The sequence below is a fragment of the Gouania willdenowi genome, chromosome 7 (assembly GCF_900634775.1).
Source record: "Gouania willdenowi chromosome 7, fGouWil2.1, whole genome shotgun sequence".
NCBI classification, from domain to species: Eukaryota; Metazoa; Chordata; class Actinopteri; order Blenniiformes; family Gobiesocidae; genus Gouania; species Gouania willdenowi.
The window spans coordinates 820,696-839,536 of record NC_041050.1 but is presented as its reverse complement, the minus strand read 5'-3'; the positions used below and the strand labels follow the sequence as shown (position 1 = coordinate 839,536).

At 38.4% G+C, this 18,841-nt stretch overlaps 2 protein-coding genes across 2 annotated transcripts; both read right to left on the bottom strand.

Annotated features, from left to right (window-relative positions):
- Positions 1 to 1,371: 1,371 nt before the first annotated feature.
- Positions 1,372 to 4,421, bottom strand: ackr5 (atypical chemokine receptor 5). Its single transcript, XM_028453304.1, has 2 exons — positions 3,424 to 4,421; positions 1,372 to 2,690 (listed from the first exon to the last, which is right to left on the bottom strand). Exon 2 carries the CDS (start codon positions 2,684 to 2,686, stop codon positions 1,613 to 1,615), a length of 1,074 nt encoding a protein of 357 aa, XP_028309105.1. The 5' UTR covers positions 2,687 to 2,690; positions 3,424 to 4,421; the 3' UTR covers positions 1,372 to 1,612.
- A 380-nt stretch (positions 4,422 to 4,801) lies between these two features.
- pip4k2ca (phosphatidylinositol-5-phosphate 4-kinase, type II, gamma a) lies at positions 4,802 to 17,090 on the bottom strand. Its single transcript, XM_028453303.1, has 10 exons — positions 16,716 to 17,090; positions 12,123 to 12,220; positions 11,927 to 12,023; positions 8,717 to 8,866; positions 7,923 to 8,069; positions 6,550 to 6,588; positions 6,355 to 6,468; positions 6,013 to 6,277; positions 5,276 to 5,379; positions 4,802 to 5,179 (listed from the first exon to the last, which is right to left on the bottom strand). Exons 1-10 carry the CDS (start codon positions 16,872 to 16,874, stop codon positions 5,099 to 5,101), a joined length of 1,254 nt encoding a protein of 417 aa, XP_028309104.1. The 5' UTR covers positions 16,875 to 17,090; the 3' UTR covers positions 4,802 to 5,098.
- Between the last annotated feature and the right edge of the window lie 1,751 nt (positions 17,091 to 18,841).

The following is an 18,841-nucleotide window of genomic DNA, read 5'->3' as shown; positions in this document are numbered from 1 at the left end:
AATCTTAAAAACACTCACCTGTTGGTTTATATTAAACCCTATTAATAATTATTAGACAGTTGTTACTTTCTACAGTGTGTGTGTGCGTTTCCACCTCCACTCATCCTTGTTTTTAAGTCCTGGAGGAAATTGCAAGTGCACAAAAACTCACGAGTCGTCACATTTTTGATGACCTTGCATAAATGTCCTGTGGCTCTCTGTGACCTTTGACCCCCCGTCTTTCCTGTCATTGTGGAGTTTTCCTTCTTTCCAAGGTTTGAGCCGTCAGTGAAAACTTCCTCCAGGATCTGAAGCTTCGTCTCCATCGTATGACTCGACTCGCTCTGAAATGACTTTTTATTCCATTTATTAAATTAAATTAAACCTAAAAGAATAAAATCCAAACTTAGATCATCCAAAATAAAATGACCTTCAAATAACAATCAAAGCATCTTTAAACAACAAAGACGTTTTCCAATTGTTCCCAAGAAACACAATCGTCTTGTATTTAACCTTTAAACTATTGTTATTAAACTGGTGAAGAAGAAGAGCTTAGAACTACTGAGAAGACAAGCAAAGATGGAGAGATGGTGCAGAGGAGGAAGGATGAAGCTGGAAGAGGAGGAGTTAGAAGAAGAGATGCTGAGTATCAGAGCAGTGATTGGTTCAGATGTTGATGAGGATGTTTGGTATCAGGATAAAACAGAAGAACAGATGATGTGAGAGTTTGGATAAAAGCTGGAAATGGATGAAGACTTTGTTCCTGAAGAGAAGAAGTCATGGTGAGATATGAGACCATGGACTCTGAAGGAGATCAGAGACTGCAGAGTAGAGAGGAGGTCTAGAGGTGGAGGGAATGTGCAAAAAGAGCCAGAATTGTGTTTGATGGACAGAGAGAGGTGCTGCAGTAATATGCATGTTATATTACTGTGATGTTGCTGTCAGGCTAACGTTAGCTTGTTAGCTCCTCTGAGGGAGGGACTTTGGAAAGTTTGGAGGCAGGGCAAGAGAGGGATCTGAGAGTTGCGGACTGCATCTTTAATTCAGAGTTTTTCAACCTTGGGGTCGTAACCTTGTGTCGGGTCACCTGAGATTTCTAGTAATTGATTAAAAAAAGAAGTCATTAAAAGTATATTTTTACATTTTTTTAAATCATTGTTTTTAAGTCTATACTTTCATTTCACAAAAAAATTGGTTTAATTAAAATTCTGAATAGAAATATCAAGTTAGCTCTTATTGTGACTTAGTGCATTAATCCTGGCTAAACTATGGATTTGTAACAACAAAATGATCAAAAATGAAATGTAACAGAAACGAGTCTCTGAGATCGCCAGATGTTTGCGATATTTGTGATGAAATGGGGTCCAGACTGAAAAAAGGTTGGGAACCACGTCTGAGGCAGATTCTCTAACCGTTTTATTGCTTTTCACAATAAAATGTGAAATATAAATGAATTCATTACATTTAAAACATGTGATTCTGATTTTATTGAACTAATAATGAAAGGAAATGTTTCAGAGTTTGTGTTTATTGGATGGAGCTCTGACTTTGTTTACGGACATCACTTCCTGTGACATCATTTCCTGTCCATGTTTGTAGTGAACATCGGTCAGAGGGAGATGATCATGTGTTCCTACGAGCCTGCGTTGGATTGGCTGGTGCTGGGGTTGCTGACCTTACGTTGTTTCCCGGGCTCGTCTCCGTTGACCTTGGTGCCTGTTCCTGGCCTCGCCCCCGGCCCCTCCCTGTGGACGGCGCCCAGCAGCGTGTTGATGAGGTTGTTCCTGAAGCTCTTACTGAGGAAGTTGTAGAGCAGCGGGTTAGCGACGCAGTGCAGCAGCGAGAGGCTCTGGACCACGTTGAAGGAGAAGTAGAGCGCCTCCACGGCGTTGCAGCTCATCAGGTGAGGAACCAGGTCATCCACCACCATCAGGAACATCACCATGTGGTACGGCAACCAGCACAGCACAAACACCAAGGAGTACACGTGCACCAACCACACGTCACGCCCCCCCTGAGCCTGGGGCGCCGAACGTGCAGCGCGAGCGATCAGAACATTACAGAACACGATGACGGCGCCCGGGCCCAGGAACTGGAAGACTAGGTTGAGGAAGGACACGGACACGTACCACTCCACAAAGTTGTTCTCAGGCAGCATGTAGCAGCCCGGCTCGTCGTCCCACTCCAGCAGGTCCACGTGCACGTTCTCCATCAGCGCCAGAACCAGAGAGAACAGCCACAGAGAACCGCACAGAACCCAGCGGCGCCGCCCCAGCACCGGGAACAGGCTGGTGGAGGGGCGGGTCAGGGACAGGTAGCGCTCCAGGGTCATACAGCCCAGGAACAGAGAGCTGCTGTAGAAGTTGACCACATAGATGATGTTGGTGACCTTACACAGGACACGCCCCCACAGCCACACTTTGTCCAGGGTCACCTCCATCATAAAGAACGGCAGGATGACGATCACCATCAGGTCCGACACGCTCACGTTGATGATGCAGAACAGCACGCCATTGGACGTGTGGCGGCGCCGCCAGTTGACCCACAGCACCAGAAGGTTCTCCAGGAGGCCGGCCATGAAGATGAACAGGTAGAGCAGGAACAAGACCACGCGCCGGGGGTTGGCATCCAGCTCTATGGTGCAATCATACACGAACCACGGAGAGCTGTTGGTGCTCAGAGACACGTTGTGTTCAAGAGCGTCCATTGTTCTACACGAGAAGAAGGTAAACACGTCAGTAACGCCAACCTAACGAACCAGAACTGGAAATCAAAAATCATCATAATCAACAAGATCTATTCTTTATACGTCTGCAACAAAGGACAGGAACACATCTATTCTTTAAGGAGACTCTTATTGTTTCTGTGAACATTTTTTCATCTTTTCTGATGAAACCGTTGATGGATTATAAAACATTCACTCAATATCAATTTAAAGGTTTTCATTAATGTAAAAACATTTCTAGGGTTTCAATCCTCAGTCAGACGAGAAAAAGATGGTACATTTATTGGGCATCAGAGGTCACATGGCCCGTTCCAACCTCCAAACACAGATAAAGTCGTCTCAGCAATTTCTCCCCGAAAGCGCTAGTGCTTTTATTTTGAAGGCGACGCGTAAGTGACATTTATTTGGTACCGCTTGTCATTTTTCAGATGTTTCAGATGTTATGACCTTCAATGGAAAATGTATTTAACATAATCAGAACATTTGACACATTTAACACAAAATAAAGTTTTACTTTTACTTATCTATAATTCTTTTGTCTTCTTTAATATTGTGTGTTGTGATTAATAGAGGATATTATTTATTAGCAGCTCACTGCCTTGCTCAAAGGCTCTCAGCAATGGTTGGTATAACATCAATGAGCCACTGACCATCTTTAACACTCACTGTCTCTAATAATCAGATTAATAATAATCAGAACACAATAAATAATGCCCTACCTTTTAATGAAGCAGAGAAGAAGTCACTGATCCTTCTGAAGTGGAGATGATTCCCTCCTGATCTGATTCAGAGGATGAACAGACATGCAGAGACACAAGCCCCTCCCACTTCCCATCACACACACGTTCCATCAGAGCTGAATATCCTCCAAAATAAAGAACCTCAAATGACGCCATTGAAGGAAATGAACCAATCATTGCACAGATCTACTCACTATATGTCTATAAAAGGTGAAACATTTCAAACTTGTATAAAATTAAAAGAACTGATTTATTGAAGGTTCTTTAATTTGATTGGACAAGCTTCCTTCCTGGTCAGAGGTCAAGGGTCAGAGGTTGTCTGCTCCTATTGGACGTCTGTCAGTCACATGGTTCCACTGTTTACCTGGAGCTGAGCTCAGAACAATGACAGGAAGCTGCTCTACATCATAAGCTGGAGGACAAGGACCTGCTGGAGGTCCCTGAGGGACGTGAGCTCTGCTGCTGCTGCTCATCCTGCCTCAGCTCCAGGAACCAGTCAGCACTTTGGAACAGGAAGGGACGAGTCAGCAGAAAACACTGAGTCAGAACAGAACACGCTGACAGACAACAGACTAATAGAATCATGAGACTCACCTTTACCTCAGATTGAACACCAATCAGCACACGCTCACTTTGGGTTTGGTTTACTGTCATATGATCAAATTCAACAACCTGTTCACTTTGAACACTTTCCATTTAAAAAAGATGATTATACTAAACTCACTGGTAATTATATATATTATAGAAAATCATTAAAATTTGAATTAACAATGATGAGATTAAACATGTTATGGAGCCTCACATGAGAGGATGAATTTATTCTGGTCGTTTGACTCCAGGATGTGTTTAATCTACATGTTTGTCTGGAAAAAGCCAATAAATTAAATAATTGTTGTCCCGTTGGTCTTCAGCTCACTCAGGAATGTGCTTTTATTTTGAAGGGGTGATTTACTTTGACAGCAGAGTATCTCATTCAATAATTCACACCTCAAACAAAGAGCTAAAGATCCTCTGGAATTTCATTCCTTTAAAAAAGTTTAAAGTGTATTTTGATTTATTATTTTTTTTAAAAACATACAAATTATTTTAAATCATATCACTTTGTTTTTTATATAAAGTCTGTCCTCTGAAGCTGGATTTCATTGTAGTGTGCTGTACTATGACACTGGTTAACTTCTGACAGGGCTAAATCACTATGGTAACTTAGACTGAACACTAAACCTGGTCTGGAGTAGGTTTTATCCAAGATATACTTTTTTTTCTGGAATCATTCTAGGAAAACGGCCGATACGGCGGTGAATATAAGGGAAATGAAGTAGAGTGTGTTCCACGTGTTAAAGTGTTGAGACACTTCAGCTTCATCTTTGTTATCGTCAACATTTATTAAATATATTAGAGAATCTGAACAGTTTCCTACGTGTGTAAATTAAAGCGTGTCAGAGACCAGGAGGTCTGAGTCCGAGGAAGGAAATGGATCAAAGCAAAGCTGGAATGTGAGGAATCCTGCCTGTCCACCAGGGGGTGGTAGAGCCTCACAGCAGGAAAACATTAGTGTGGTTGTGGTGAAGCTCCGCCCCTTCCTGTTGGATGGTTAGTGTCAGTGAGTTGCGTCCTAACGCTGTGCGGCTACGGCGAGCGTCGTCTGGAGACAGTTTCACGCAAAAATGTTTGAGATGAAGTCTCGGAAGCGTTTGGCGTACTGCTCTGGGTGAACCGTGGAGATCTCAGCACCGGCCTGGGAAAAAAGAGCAGGAAGAGGAAGAGGAAGTGGAAGTGGAAGGTCATGAACATCGTCTGCGTCTCAGCTTCACTGTCGTTGTGTAAAACTCACTCCGTGTTTAACGGTTTTAGCAGCGTGAGCCGCTTTCTTCTTAGTGTCGTACTGTGTGAGGACGTCGATCAGACCCATGAAGTAGACCTCCCTCTGCGGCGCTCCTGGGAATAAATATATTCATTCATTTAAGAGTGAAAGAAGAAATAAGAAAAAAATAGCAAAACATATTTAAAAAAATGTTAAGAATAATAATAGAAAGGAAAAACAAAAAGGTAATTAAATTAATAAATAAAAGAAAAAAGGTTAAAAAAAAAATCATTAAATAACGAAAGAATAAATAAATAAAAAATTAAACATAGAAGAAAATAAATATAAATAAACAAGAAATTAAAAAATATTGCGTAAAAATTAAAAAAGAAAAAAGTATACAAAAAACCAAAAATAAGAAAAAGAATAAATGTACAGATGAAAGTGTTTTTTTTTTTTAAAATACCCGAGTTAAAAAAACATGAGAAAAATCAAAGTAAAAAGAAAATATGAATAAAAGAAAAATTTAAATAGTAAATAAATAATAGAAAAACAGAATAAAAGATTCAAGAAAAAAATATATTTAAGAAAAAATAAAAGAAGAAATGATCAAAAAGTAAAATTAGGAAAACAAAGAATAAAAACATTAAAAGAAAGACAGAAATAAATAAGAAAGAATCTGAGACGTTTAGATCTACATCTGTACAAACTGGTGGTCATGATGGGAGGAGCTTAGTGGACCAACCCTGGAGTGGGCGGAGCCTCACCTGAGCAGCAGCCCACAGCGTAGACGTCCACGTAGGGGTCGAACTCTCCTGGTCCCAGAGGTTTGTATGACGACATGTAGCCAGCGATGCCTTCAGGGGACGTCCCGTAGGAGCCCACCATGGGGCCGCCCGTCACCCCGTTCTCTACCTCACCCTCCTCCTCGTTCACCGCCTCCTCACACTCATCGTCCTCACGCTCAGCTCGACCCACGTCATGGATTCCCAGCAGCAGACTGTAGTCCATGATCTTCAGCTTCACCAGGAACTAAACATGTGGAGAACATCTGGGTGAACATCTGCTGCCCCACCATCCTCTCCTGGTGGAGGAGCAGAGAACCTCACCTCTACATCTTTGTTCAGCTTCTCCATGAACTTCTCCTTCTGCTCCTCTGTCACGTAAACCTTCTGCATGTTGTTCCTGAAGTCCTTGTCCTTGAACGTGGGAAGTTCTTTTACCTTCAGGAAAAACAAGACGGATCAGGACCTCAGAGGAAAGAGTGGGCGGAGCTCACACGCATGCACGCACACAGCCGTTACCCGTTCTTTGTCGCTTGCTTCTCGATCCACCAGAGAACCCTAGAACAGGACGAGAGCAGGAAGGATCAAAACATGCTTACTCACCTCCCAGAATGCACTGGGGCATTTAAAAGTAACAGCACCAATTTATCACAAAATATGAATAAATATATTAATTAATATTAAATACGAAAAGGTTTGATGTATTCTAATGGAGTTTTTCCCTCGTTCTCAGAAGTCAACATATGGCGCTGATTGAAGACTGTGGGCGGGGCCAAATCCTCAGACGTGAATGCATTTCAGTAAAGCTCTCGTCTGATATTTAACATCCTTCCTAAATTATATCTTAGAGTAAAAAAAGCAGAAATACTAAACACAAAGTTCAGCCAGTGAGAGCTGAAGGAGAAATGTGTTTATTTCATCACTTCAATCTAAAGCTGCTGCTTCCAATACAAACAGTAAAGGGTTAAGGTTAGTCATAACCCGAACCCGCACACCGCAGGTCGTCTGACCCCACGCTGACGGGGCAAAACGCAGTTATTGAGCTGTGTCAGGACGCACACGGCAGGGTGTCTATTCGTATGCTGATCCGTGGCTGGACGAACGCCACAGCTCCCCTGGTCATACGCTGACATGGCTGCAGCCAGCACCAGGACGCACGCCGTGGAGCCAAGACCAGGACGCCAAAGGGCCTCGGGAGCGGAGCTCACCTTGCCTCCACTCACCTCGGACCATGAGGTGTCCGTGAGTAATCAAAGTGCACAACCGTATGGGCCCCAACAAATAATACAGGAATACAGGGGACTGATTTATGTTCTTGTTCATATGAACAGTTGAAAAAAAACTAAATATCATTACCTGGTAAAAAAAAGGACACTTTGAGGTTCATCAAAAATAAATGGTTTTTGTTCTGATTTATAATTCTGTCTAGTGCCTGGTTTATAAAGTAAACAGAAAACGAGGTAATTAGCCTAAATCTCAGACTACTGGTTATTTGTATAACTTAAATTTAAACTGAGGGTTACACTGCTAAATGATTTAAAAAGTTTCTAAATGATTTAAAAAGTTTCTAAATGATTTAAAAAGTTTCTAAATGATTTAAAAAGTTGCTAAATAATCTATAAATCAGGCTGAATGATTCACTCTAATAGAAAACAATGGATGTTTACAGGCAGTGGGGCCATGTGACATCATCAATCACATGATTTCAAGATGGAGGAACACAGGCTCTAAAACTGTAAAGTAGTCCTATTTTTAAGATGAATATGGTTCATAATGTGTTTAGTTATAAATAGATCTACTAATAAGGACATTTAGAAGATTTTAGGTCAAAACGGTGGAAGATGACTTTAATAACCAGGGGGTTTCAGGCTCTTTCTTCTTCTTCTCCTCACCTTCAGGTCGTACTTGCGGTGAACCACCAGCCTGTGGCTGAACATGTTCCTCATGACGATCAGGTAGGTCTCCTCACTGTCCACGCTCACACGGTACATGCCCAGGAACTGAGGCAGCAGCGTGCTGCCATGACATTTCACAATGTGCTGAGAGAACAGATCAATAACAGATCAATAACAGATCAATAACAGATCAATAACAGATCAATAACAGATCAATAACAGAGTCACTGACAGCAAGAAATGAACATTTCACAGAGAAATGAACAAGAAAAGAGCATCTTTCTAAACAGTTATTTTAATGTGTTATTATAAAAAGGGACATATTTTGTTTATTGGTAACACATTAAACACCTTTTTGTTATATAGATTCACACTACAGGTACATTTTAAGGTACAAAAATATAGTGTAAAAATTATGAAAAGAAAAAGTATAAATGAAAGAAAAAGTAAAAGAAAAAAGAGAAATGTAAAAATAAAATACATTAAGAAAAAATTAATAAATGTACAGACAAAGAAAAATACACGAGTAACAAATGAGAAATAAGAAAAATAAAAACTTAATATAATAGAATCACTAAAAAGTTCAATAACAGAGGGAAGAGTGACAGAACAGTAGGTAGATCATTGTGTGAGGTTTTAAACACATCAACACACAGAGTAAACTGTGAGATTGAATTAATGAAAAAAATGATAGTTTCCAGGTCAGACACAGAGAAGTAAAAATAGAGTCGACCTCATTGATAGAGGACAAAACTCCAGTTATTAGAATTCATCTGATGGAAAGAACTAACCTGGTGATACTCAGACAGGATGTTGTGCATGTCGGCTACGTCTTCACTGGAGATCTGTTTGACCACCAGCGTTCTGTCGTAGGAGTTCAGCAACAGAGAGTCTCCCTGGTCATCAGCGCTCCTCATGGGGGGGCTGCGGGTCAGAGACACCTGACAACACACACAGGAAGTCCTCCTAAAGCAGATGTGTCGAACTGAAGGCCTGGGGGCCAAATCTGGCCCAGAAAACAAGTGGTTCTCAACCTTTTCAGCCCACAACCCCCAAAATAAAGGTCCCAGAGAACAGGGACCCTCCAAAATAAAGGTCCCAGAGAACAGGGACCCTCCAAAATAAAGGTCCCAGAGAACAGGGACCCTCCAAAATAAAGGTCCCAGAGAACGGGGACCCTCCAAAATAAAGGTCCCAGAGAGCAGAGACCCACCAAAATAAAGGTCCCATAGAACGGGGACCCCCACTGTAGCTGAAGGTGGTTGAACACAGACATGAACATTGAAGAACAGTCATGTGGAGACAGGACCATCTATAAGGGGGAATAAAGGAGAGATTTTTGGGGTCCATCCATAAAGTCAGTAAAATGATGGTCTATTGTTCTATGAATCTGTGATAACCACATTTATTTATTCATCTGAATAATATCCACTGTTATCCAGGAACGTTTATTATTATTATAATAGTCATCTTAAAGATGGAAATCATGGTTTTAATCACTAATAAAATAGTTCAAAGATGTTGGAAAATGTGGTGAAATGGGATTTTAAAAACCACAGATAATGGTTAAAAGTTGTAAATTAGAGTGGATAAAAACAGACAGAAAAAGGGTTTAAAGTGTCAATATTGGAACAATTAGTTTAAACTGGCAAATAATGGGCATCACAAATGGTGAATGTGGTTCAATTGGCAAAAATCTATACTATACTTCAAGGGAGGTCTGTGTGTGTGTGTGTGTGTGTGTGTGTGTGTGTGTGTGTGTGTGTGTGTGTGTGTGTGTGTGTGTGTGTGTGTGGAGCAAATATCTCCCCGACGCGGTGCCAGTTCGACCTGAAACTCGATCGCCGAGTTCCAAATACCCCGAGTGTGTGTATCTGTTATTTTGGAGTAATTTGGTCATTTCAAAATGTTTATTTTTATTTTATTTCACTTCTGGACGGCCCCGAAATGAAACCTATTCAACTTTTGACCTCAGGGTGTGAGGGGGCGCTAGAGGGACCTCACCCGGAAGTTGTATAACGGACCACCATTTAGTCCGGCTACAGTCTGTGTCACGACCCATCCATAGGGTGGTAGTGACTGGAATGTTACGCTCTGAGTCAGATCTAAGTGTTTACATGTTACATAGTGAAGGTCACCTGATTACTGCAGCTTCTCTCACAACACACCTGTCACTACATCTAACTACTGACAATAGAGAAGTTTAGTGAAAGTTAGGCAGGAACACGTGGATGAACTGGTGCGTATGAATTTAGAATGGATTCCCCCCCAACAAAAAACTAAACAATATTTATACAGGAAGTACACAAAACGACAACAGAAATGCACAAAAATATACAAAATGACTCCAAAAAACATATACAGTATTACAGAAAAATACACCAAACAACAAAAATATGAAAATGACTCAATATATACAAAACTAAATATTTATACAAAAAATACACTAAAATGACAACAGAAATGCACAAAACTACATAAAAAAATACAGAAAATTACTCCAGAATAACACTACAATGGCAACAACAAACAATAATTAAAACAAAAAATATAAAAATGAGTAAAAAAAACCCAACACATTCATCATACGCATGTCTCATAGAATTAAACCAGGGAAATTGCACACGTTATTTTACTTTGCACCTGCAAATATACCCCTTAATAATGCTACAGAGTATATTATTATTATGGCTGTAATTGACAACTCTCCTTAAGCGCCCACTATATGAATGCATACTTCCGACGGGCACTGTACTAGTAATCATAAAATATGGTGAAAAAAGGTTAAAAGTGACAATAATGGATCAACATATGTGACATTAGGTGGAAAAGGTTAATAAGATGTCTGGAAAGTGGAAAAACGTGATGTAGAAGTGTCAGAAATGGGAGAAATGTAACAACAATGCAATAAAAGGAGCAAGAAAAAGTGATGAAAATAGGTTAAAATAAGGTGAGTTTGGTGGTTCCAGAAAAATGATAAAAATAATCAAAAATGGGCTCAAATTGTTCAGAACATATTCTTAGTTTCTTTAAGGCATCTGGTGACCCTTTCCCAGTGTCTCATGACCTCAAATAGGGTCATGACCCCAAGATTGAGAACCCCTGCTGCAGCATCTAGCAAAGCAAACATGGTTTCCAATGAAATGATAACATTGAGCTAAACTGACCACAGATGGATCAAACAGACTGGTATAGAGCTACGTTTTTAATTTAGAAAGGAAGTACTGAGCTGAGCCACAGCCGTTAGCATTAGCTCGAGGCTAAAAACAATGCTAGGACACAAAGACAGTACACTGATGTCTCCTACACCTAATGGAAACGCACAGCAAACAAAGGCTGTGTTGTAAATGTCCAACTAACGGACTCTCCACTACACACTCAATGAGTATATACTGTCTACTATAGACTATCTACTATAGACTATCTACTGTCTACTATAGTATGATTAGGATGATCAGCGTTCCCACTGAAGTATTCTTCCAAGTTTCCCAAGATGCATCAGGAACCTCCAGCGTTAAAAAACTTGTTCACACTGAGGCTAAATATCTCTGTTGATTCTTCACCTTTATTTTGAAAGTTCTAAAAACATTTGAAGTGAGAAAGTGACCAAGTAGAATATCAACATGTGCTCATTTGATCCATAAAACTCACATAGACATATTTCATTCACACATTTTATGAGACTATCCATTGGTCTACTGACTAAACTTCCTGTTCACTCCAAAATAAGAGCCCTATTTACAAAAGAGTTCAACTAATGGAAGACAAGAGAAGATTCTTTTATTTTGAAAAGAGAATGTTTGATTTTTAGCTTGAAGCCAGTCCTAGAACCCTTATATATTCCTCTCACAATAAATAAGTAAATAAATCATAAATAATGGTCTTAATGTTAATCAGTAATTGATTTACATCGTTTTCTTGGAGAATAAACTCACAGAACAAATAAAAATAATATTTTTCTAATGAATGAATGTGTAATATATGAGGTAGAAGTGTCTCACCTGATAATCCAGGTCTTCTATCCCAAAGCGCTCTCTCAGGTTTCTGAACACCTGAGGACAATACTCTTTGAACTTAAAATGTCCAGGAAGATTCTCTCTGAGAAAAAACGAGAGATTAAATATTAAAGTGAGGCAGCCACTCTGAGCTCGACTGCTCCTGTCTGCCTGTTCAAGGCTGATTAAGAGAGTCTCTCACTTGTTGAAAAGGTGGTTGTTGACTTTGATCTTGGTGTTAGCTTTGAAGTCGTCAGGCAGTAACATGACAGGAACAGGAACCTGGTTCAGATCATTGATCTAAACACAGACAAACAGTTTTAACCTGACAGATGATTGTTCCGCTTTCCGTCTTATTGTGGTTATTAGGGCTAAATGAGGATGAAGCACAGACACAAACACCCACAGCATGTGAACGCCACAGAAATCATTCCATACAAATCACAGAAGAAAAACTAAACCAACTGAAAATACCTTCATTTTCTGAGTAAAAGTCACATTTTCTCATTTAAATCTGAGGCTGTGATTTATACAACGATGCCACTTTTAACAGTAACTGTAAACTGTTCTAAAGTGATATATAAGACACTCCATCACTGGTTGTAACCAACACTCTAGTTCAGATCCAATAGATATCACGATAAGGCGTAATCAATGTATCCATAACGTTGCTACATATTTATACATGACAATAAATCTGTGGACATAATATTTCAATATTACTTAATATTGAGGGGAGCCCCGTACGCATTAAAATAGAAAACAAACGAGGTTTAACTTATCAAATATTGTTAATATCTGATATTGATAATGGGCAGGAATAATCCAAAGCACCACATTAATTTTTTCAACAAAAAAAATGTACATTCTTTGTAAAATATTATCAAGAAATGATAGTAAAAAATTCAATAATTGAAATGTAAGTTATAATCTATGAAAAGTAACATGCACTCCGGAAAATATGTTACACATTTTAACAAACAACTACTCTGCTTTGATCAGCTCTGCTATTACACACACACATATATATATATGTGTGTGTGTACATTCTTGAATGAAATAAATGAAGGAATAATACAAATGAAGAAGGAGCCTATCAATTTAAATTCTGGTTCTATAGTAAACAATGCAAAATTGCATAATAGTACTTTTTCTTTTTTAAAAGTGCAACTCAAAATGTATTTTGTGCCTTAACAATTGGACTTAAAAAAAAAAAAAAAAAAAAAAAAAAAACAGTCATTGCCCTGTATTTACATCAGATATTTTTTGGACCAGCAGAGGGCGCTGGTAACCCAGTGGTCGGCTGGCATGTTCTAGCAGTGAAGAAGAGATGCTATGCTAGCAGACAGAGCTAATAGAAAAATGTGACTTTTACATGTATTCACATAATACTACAGATATTCTTTTGGTGCTAAAGGGGTAATGAATCATTTATGAACATGTTTAAGAGTAGAAGGCAGCCAGAAAGAAAGTAGTAGCAGATTCCGCCCGCCGCCTCAACATTTGGACAAGAGGACAAATATATATATAAAAAAGTAATGTGATTCAATTTTCAGAAAATCGATATCAGCCGTGATACCTACAGTATGTATCAATTTTAAACTGCCTTACGATTAATCGTTACATCTCTAGTGTACATACATATATGATGAAAATCAGTCCAAACTTTCAGGCCACACCAACACATTTCCTATATATTGTTATTAAAACTATTGGTTTCAATAGTTTGAACAAAACGTTCCAAGGTGATACAGGGTTTCTGCAGAAATCAGCCAGGCACATTTTATGCTTTTTAATGCTATTCTGTAAAATTTGAATGTCATTACATAGATTTTTTTGTGTGCAAAAGATCCATTTTACATTTATACTGTCACTACAAATATCTCATGTTAAACATATCAGAACGTATGGAAGTGAGCGAGTACTGATATTACACTGAAGCGTCAGCACTAGTTCCCCTTTAAGGCGTGTTCACTGGTTTTTGCACATCAGCAAAAATAAAAAGGACCAGCATTGTTCACTGCATGACTCAGCTCATTTATAAAATGCTAGTTTTGTCATTTCCACAGGTGAAACATTTTACTATTTCCTGGAACAATTGAGAAATGTGTATGAGTTGTGCTGCAAACTACAGAAAATGTTGAATACCACAGTATTAGATCTAAGGATTTTAACGCAATTTAAGGCCTTAGGTTTTACTAAATTAATTTATTGACTTTTAAAAGCTATTTTAATGCCCCACAGAAACCCTGTAATAACATAACCCCGCCCTGTTAGTCTTTGACTGTGCTCAGCCAGTGTTGCTACATGCTAAGCTAACCAAACATGTGTGGCTGGTCTTTGTAAGGAGTAAAAATCCATAACACGTTTGGAAGGAATATGAAACAGACGCTGCACGGACTGTAAGTGAAAGACGTGCAAACAAACAGGAAAGATAGATACAAATACAGAAATTTTAAAAAAAAATAAATTAATAAATAAATATTGGTCAAGATATATATACACATATATATAAAGCAAGGAATCTCTGGGTGTGTGTGTGTGTCTCGCGAGCGCAGGCAGAGCGCCAACACTCCGCTGTGGCTTCGCTTTTTGCTTGCTTCGGTGAACTGTGTGTGTGTGTGTGTGTGTGTGTGTGTGTGTGTGTGTGTGTGTGTGTGTGTGTGTGTGTGTGTGTGTGTGATTCAGAACTAAATTTACATCAGGAATTGAGTGTTTACAAGGTCAGTTTAAAGAAAATGTAACTTTTAATTTGACTTAAAGAGAATTAAAGCTCCCATGTAAACGTGAGCGTCTCAAAGTGTTTCTCCAGTCATAACTTCATGCTGCTGCATTGCTTTTCCCAATGTATTCATTTTAATATATGAAAACAATATTTATCACTGAAATTCATGTCCATGGGGCACAGAGAAATCAGACTTTACGCTGGATCAAAAAATGTCAATGTCCAAGGAGCAATCTTTAAGTTTTCTTTGATTTATTCCATTTAAAATGTCTGACAACTTGGCGTTTCCTCGTGTCATCCTACGTACCTGGCCCATTAATGACGGATCACCTGGTACCATATACATCAACATGTAGAATTTACCCAATGCAAACTGCTAAATAAATAAATCTCACAAAAATAAACAAGTTCATATTGAACAGTAATTTAATTACATTAATACTTCCAGCTGAATCTGTAACTGACGGCGTTTGTTTATGACCTGAAAATGCCTCACTTCCTGTTGTTTTACGTTCTTCTATCAATGAGTTGGTGAGTGCAAAGATAAGAATGTGAGTTTTGAGCTGGACACATTGGTTAGAGGTTAGAGCTGATGCTGCACAGTGAGTAAATAATTGACTCCACAGAGTAAAAGTTACATCATCAACAGAAAGGCATTCAGGTGTGGTGAATCTGGTGGTTTACGTGACATGTTGATGGTTTTCTGAGAAAGTAAAAAGTCAGACATCAGAAAAAAGACTATTTGTATGAAAAAACAAAAACAGTAATATCTGTTAGGGGGTGTGTCCAAACAAAATTATTCAATACAAAAACAGATTCCTTTAAATATTATGCAAAAAGTGGCTCAGGTGGTAGAGGGTCGTCTTCTGATCGAGAGGTTGGAGGTTTGATCCCAGTACCTGACTATGTGTCGAAGTGTCCTTGGGCAAGACACTGAACCCTAAGTTGCTCCCAGTGGTCGACTAGTGCCTTGCATGTCAGTCCTGTCCCACTGGTGTGTGAATGTGAGAGTGATTGGGTGAATGAGCTGATATGTAAAGCGCTTTGAGACTGTTTCAGTGGTGATAAAGCTCTATATAAATCATGTCTATTTACCATTTATTTATCATTGCTGTTGATTTCTAAGAGTTTTATCAATATTTCAACATTTTAGCTTCTGTTTTTATGTTACATTTGAATTGTTCTTTAAATATCAACATAGAAAATATGTTTTGAAAAGTTTAAAATCACAGAGTTTACATGTGTTTTAGCTGAATCGTCCTTGTTTTAATGTGTTTGTCATTGAACATTTTCATCTACTCATGACTTTATTCTATATTACAGTAGGTGTATTGTTGTTGGAATGGACACATATCTCTGCATTGAACAACAATACATTATTAAGAGAAAACATTCAAAAACACTTTATTGAGAGGAAAGAGGTTTATACAAACTGAGTAGTAAATTAATTTTAGGGTCTGTGAGTGTGTGGACAAGGAAAAGCTTTAGTGATTAATTATGTAGAATATAAGATTCTGGAATAGTTTGTCAATGGAAATTAAAGAGTGTACAAATATCAAAAAATTTAGAAGAAAATGTCTTTATGTTGTGTGTAATATATTTTTGTGTGTCAGGGACTAAAGATGAAAAATAACCTTCTGGATAAATCTGGTACATTTTTAATCTGAATATTAATGTACACTGTCCCTGTTAAATAAAACAAATAATAAATATAAAGATGAGACAAAATTAATATATTAACAGCAGCAGCAATGGTTAGAAAACAGGATGCTGAAAATTAGATAATTTGTTGGTACTGTAATGTAGGAAAAGAGGCGGGACTAATAAGTTTATACTTCCACCCTTTAGAACACAAAATGTTTGTGGAAATATTATTTTTTCTGGAAGGAATCCATCTACATCAAGTACTTTGGTTATTTCCTTATAGTTTTGCATTTGCAAATTGTTCGAAATAAAACAGTAAATATACGTTTTTCAGGCACCGAATGTGCGGGATGACGGATTCCTCCATGACACCTAGCTAGCCTAGCTGCTAGCAGTGACGTTGACACGGAGGTTTGAGCAGCTCACCGAATGATTGACGCCCCACATGAAGACACTCTGGACGGGGTCGCTGGCCCGGAACACCTTCACCTTCTGCTGGACGAAGTGCTTCTTCTTGGTCTTGGTTTTGGGGGCCAGGAGCACCATAGGGCTGGAGGCGCTGCCCGAGTTAGCCAGCGCCGCCATGGCCGCGGGAGACGCCTGGGAGGGCGGCTACGGTCCGTGAGAGGCTCCGCTGCTGCTCCGACTCTTCAGGCTAAGGTCACCCTGACGAACGGGACCAGGACCAGGATCGGGACACCGATGGTACTCAGAGTGTGACCGGATGACAGCGGAGACACACACATCACCGCCATGTGGCGAGGTGATGACTGACAGCAGAAACAGCCAATCAGGGGCCGTCATGTGACCAACGGGGGCGGGAACGAATCTTGTACTTCAATGTTTAAATATTCATGTTTTTATTTATTTATTTATATTTATTATTTAATCTATTAAATCTACGGAAGTCCATTTCCCCCAGTAAAAAAAATGTTAAGTAATAATTATGAAGATACTATCTCAAAATTATGAATTCAATTTATTTATTTATTCAGGAGAAATCTATGGTATAGGGAACAAAAAATTGACATCATTAAAAATAATAAATGCCGACTTTAAATAAATAATTAAATAAATAATCAATACATAATTGCAGTAATAAATACATAATTGCAGTAATAAATACATAAATTAATCAAATAATAGTTAGTTTTTTATTTTTGTTACCATATTTTGATATTTGTTTATTTCCTCGATTGGGTATGCTTTTTATATGTATTTATTGTATTCCATATTTTATATATAATTTTAATTACACATTTATTTTTAATTATGTCATTTTTTGTCTCCTCATACGATGGAAGATATGGCATCCCATTATCACCAGTAAAACTAGATGAGATACTATCTCATAATTATGACTTAAAAATTATTATTATTTTTGATTGATTGTTTATTCTGAGTTCATTGTGCATTACATATACACATGACTCTTTTCAAACTAACATACTTTCATATATACATGAACTCAAAAAGCCCTGTCATTTTCATAATTCATATCAGTGGTTGCTTTCTTTCACAAAACAAACATAACAGATAAACAGTTTACATGCAAGAAACATACATACTGTATGTATACACATAAATATACAAAAAGATATGTTACTAACAATGGTAAGTACTTTAGTAGATCACAATCTATTGTCAAGCTCATATTTTATTTTATTTATTCAGTTTATTTCCGACATGGTTACATTCACTTTTTTTACATTTTTTTTTTTTTTTCTTTTTTTTGTACATGCCGAAAAAGGAGTCGAGAGAAGCAGTTTGCTTATCTAGGTCCCGTCCCCTGTTTTGTACATCAAAAATTAACATGGGTTTACATGTCTCTCTGGTCAAACATTCTTAGGTTGTTCTGAACAGTCCTTTTTGTGTAGGATTCATTCTCATCTGTAGTCAGTGTTGTCTTTTTTTTTTTTTTTTTAATTCCTCCTCCTCTCTATTGTTGTTTGTGTTGGCCTTGTTCCCTGTCAGACGTTGTTTGCATTCCTCCAGTTCAAGAAAAGTTCATCTTTTTTCGAAGTTGTTCGAAAGGTTTTTCCCTTTTCATCCATGACGTCACCACTCCATGTCTCTTTTGGACACAAGTTTGCAGCTTGTTTTGCAGTATTTTCCACTGTTATATTTAACCATTTCTTGTATAAACACATTACTATGTCTTAGTTCATAAGCAAGGTAGTAATGTAATCCTTAATCACCCCACCACCTAGCAACTGAAATGAATAAATGACAGACCTTTTTTAATCTTGGTTTCCACATTGAATTCAGTGTCAATGAAATAATCACAGTCTGAGTTTTGTTTCCAGTGTTTATATAGATCTGGGTCCATATCCATGATTACCATCAGTAATGTTGTTGTTTAGATGGATCCTTCATATTTTCCCAAGTCTTCCATCGTTTTGATGAGGATTGGTTTTCCGTTCTCTTTTCCCAGTGGTGTGATATAAATCCTGCAGTTTTTCGTCCACGTCTTTAGAATCTTTCCTCCTTTTTTTATTTGGCGTGCCTTCCATGCAATGCTGGCGTTTTTTTTAGTCAGGTTTTCATTAACA

What these genes read in the sequence shown, in the direction of transcription:
- pip4k2ca (XM_028453303.1), bottom strand. Translation starts at nt 16,874, where the DNA reads ATGGCGGCGCTGGCTAACTCGGGCAGCGCCTCCAGCCCTATGGTGCTC. An exon ending in TGTGGGGCGTCAATCATTCG is followed by an intron (nt 12,221 to 16,715) that starts GTGAGCTGCTCA and finishes GTCTGTGTTTAG; the next exon opens with ATCAATGATCTGAACCAGGT. An exon ending in AACAACCACCTTTTCAACAA is followed by an intron (nt 12,024 to 12,122) that starts GTGAGAGACTCT and finishes GTTTTTTCTCAG; the next exon opens with AGAGAATCTTCCTGGACATT.
- ackr5 (XM_028453304.1), bottom strand. Translation starts at nt 2,686, where the DNA reads ATGGACGCTCTTGAACACAACGTGTCTCTGAGCACCAACAGCTCTCCG.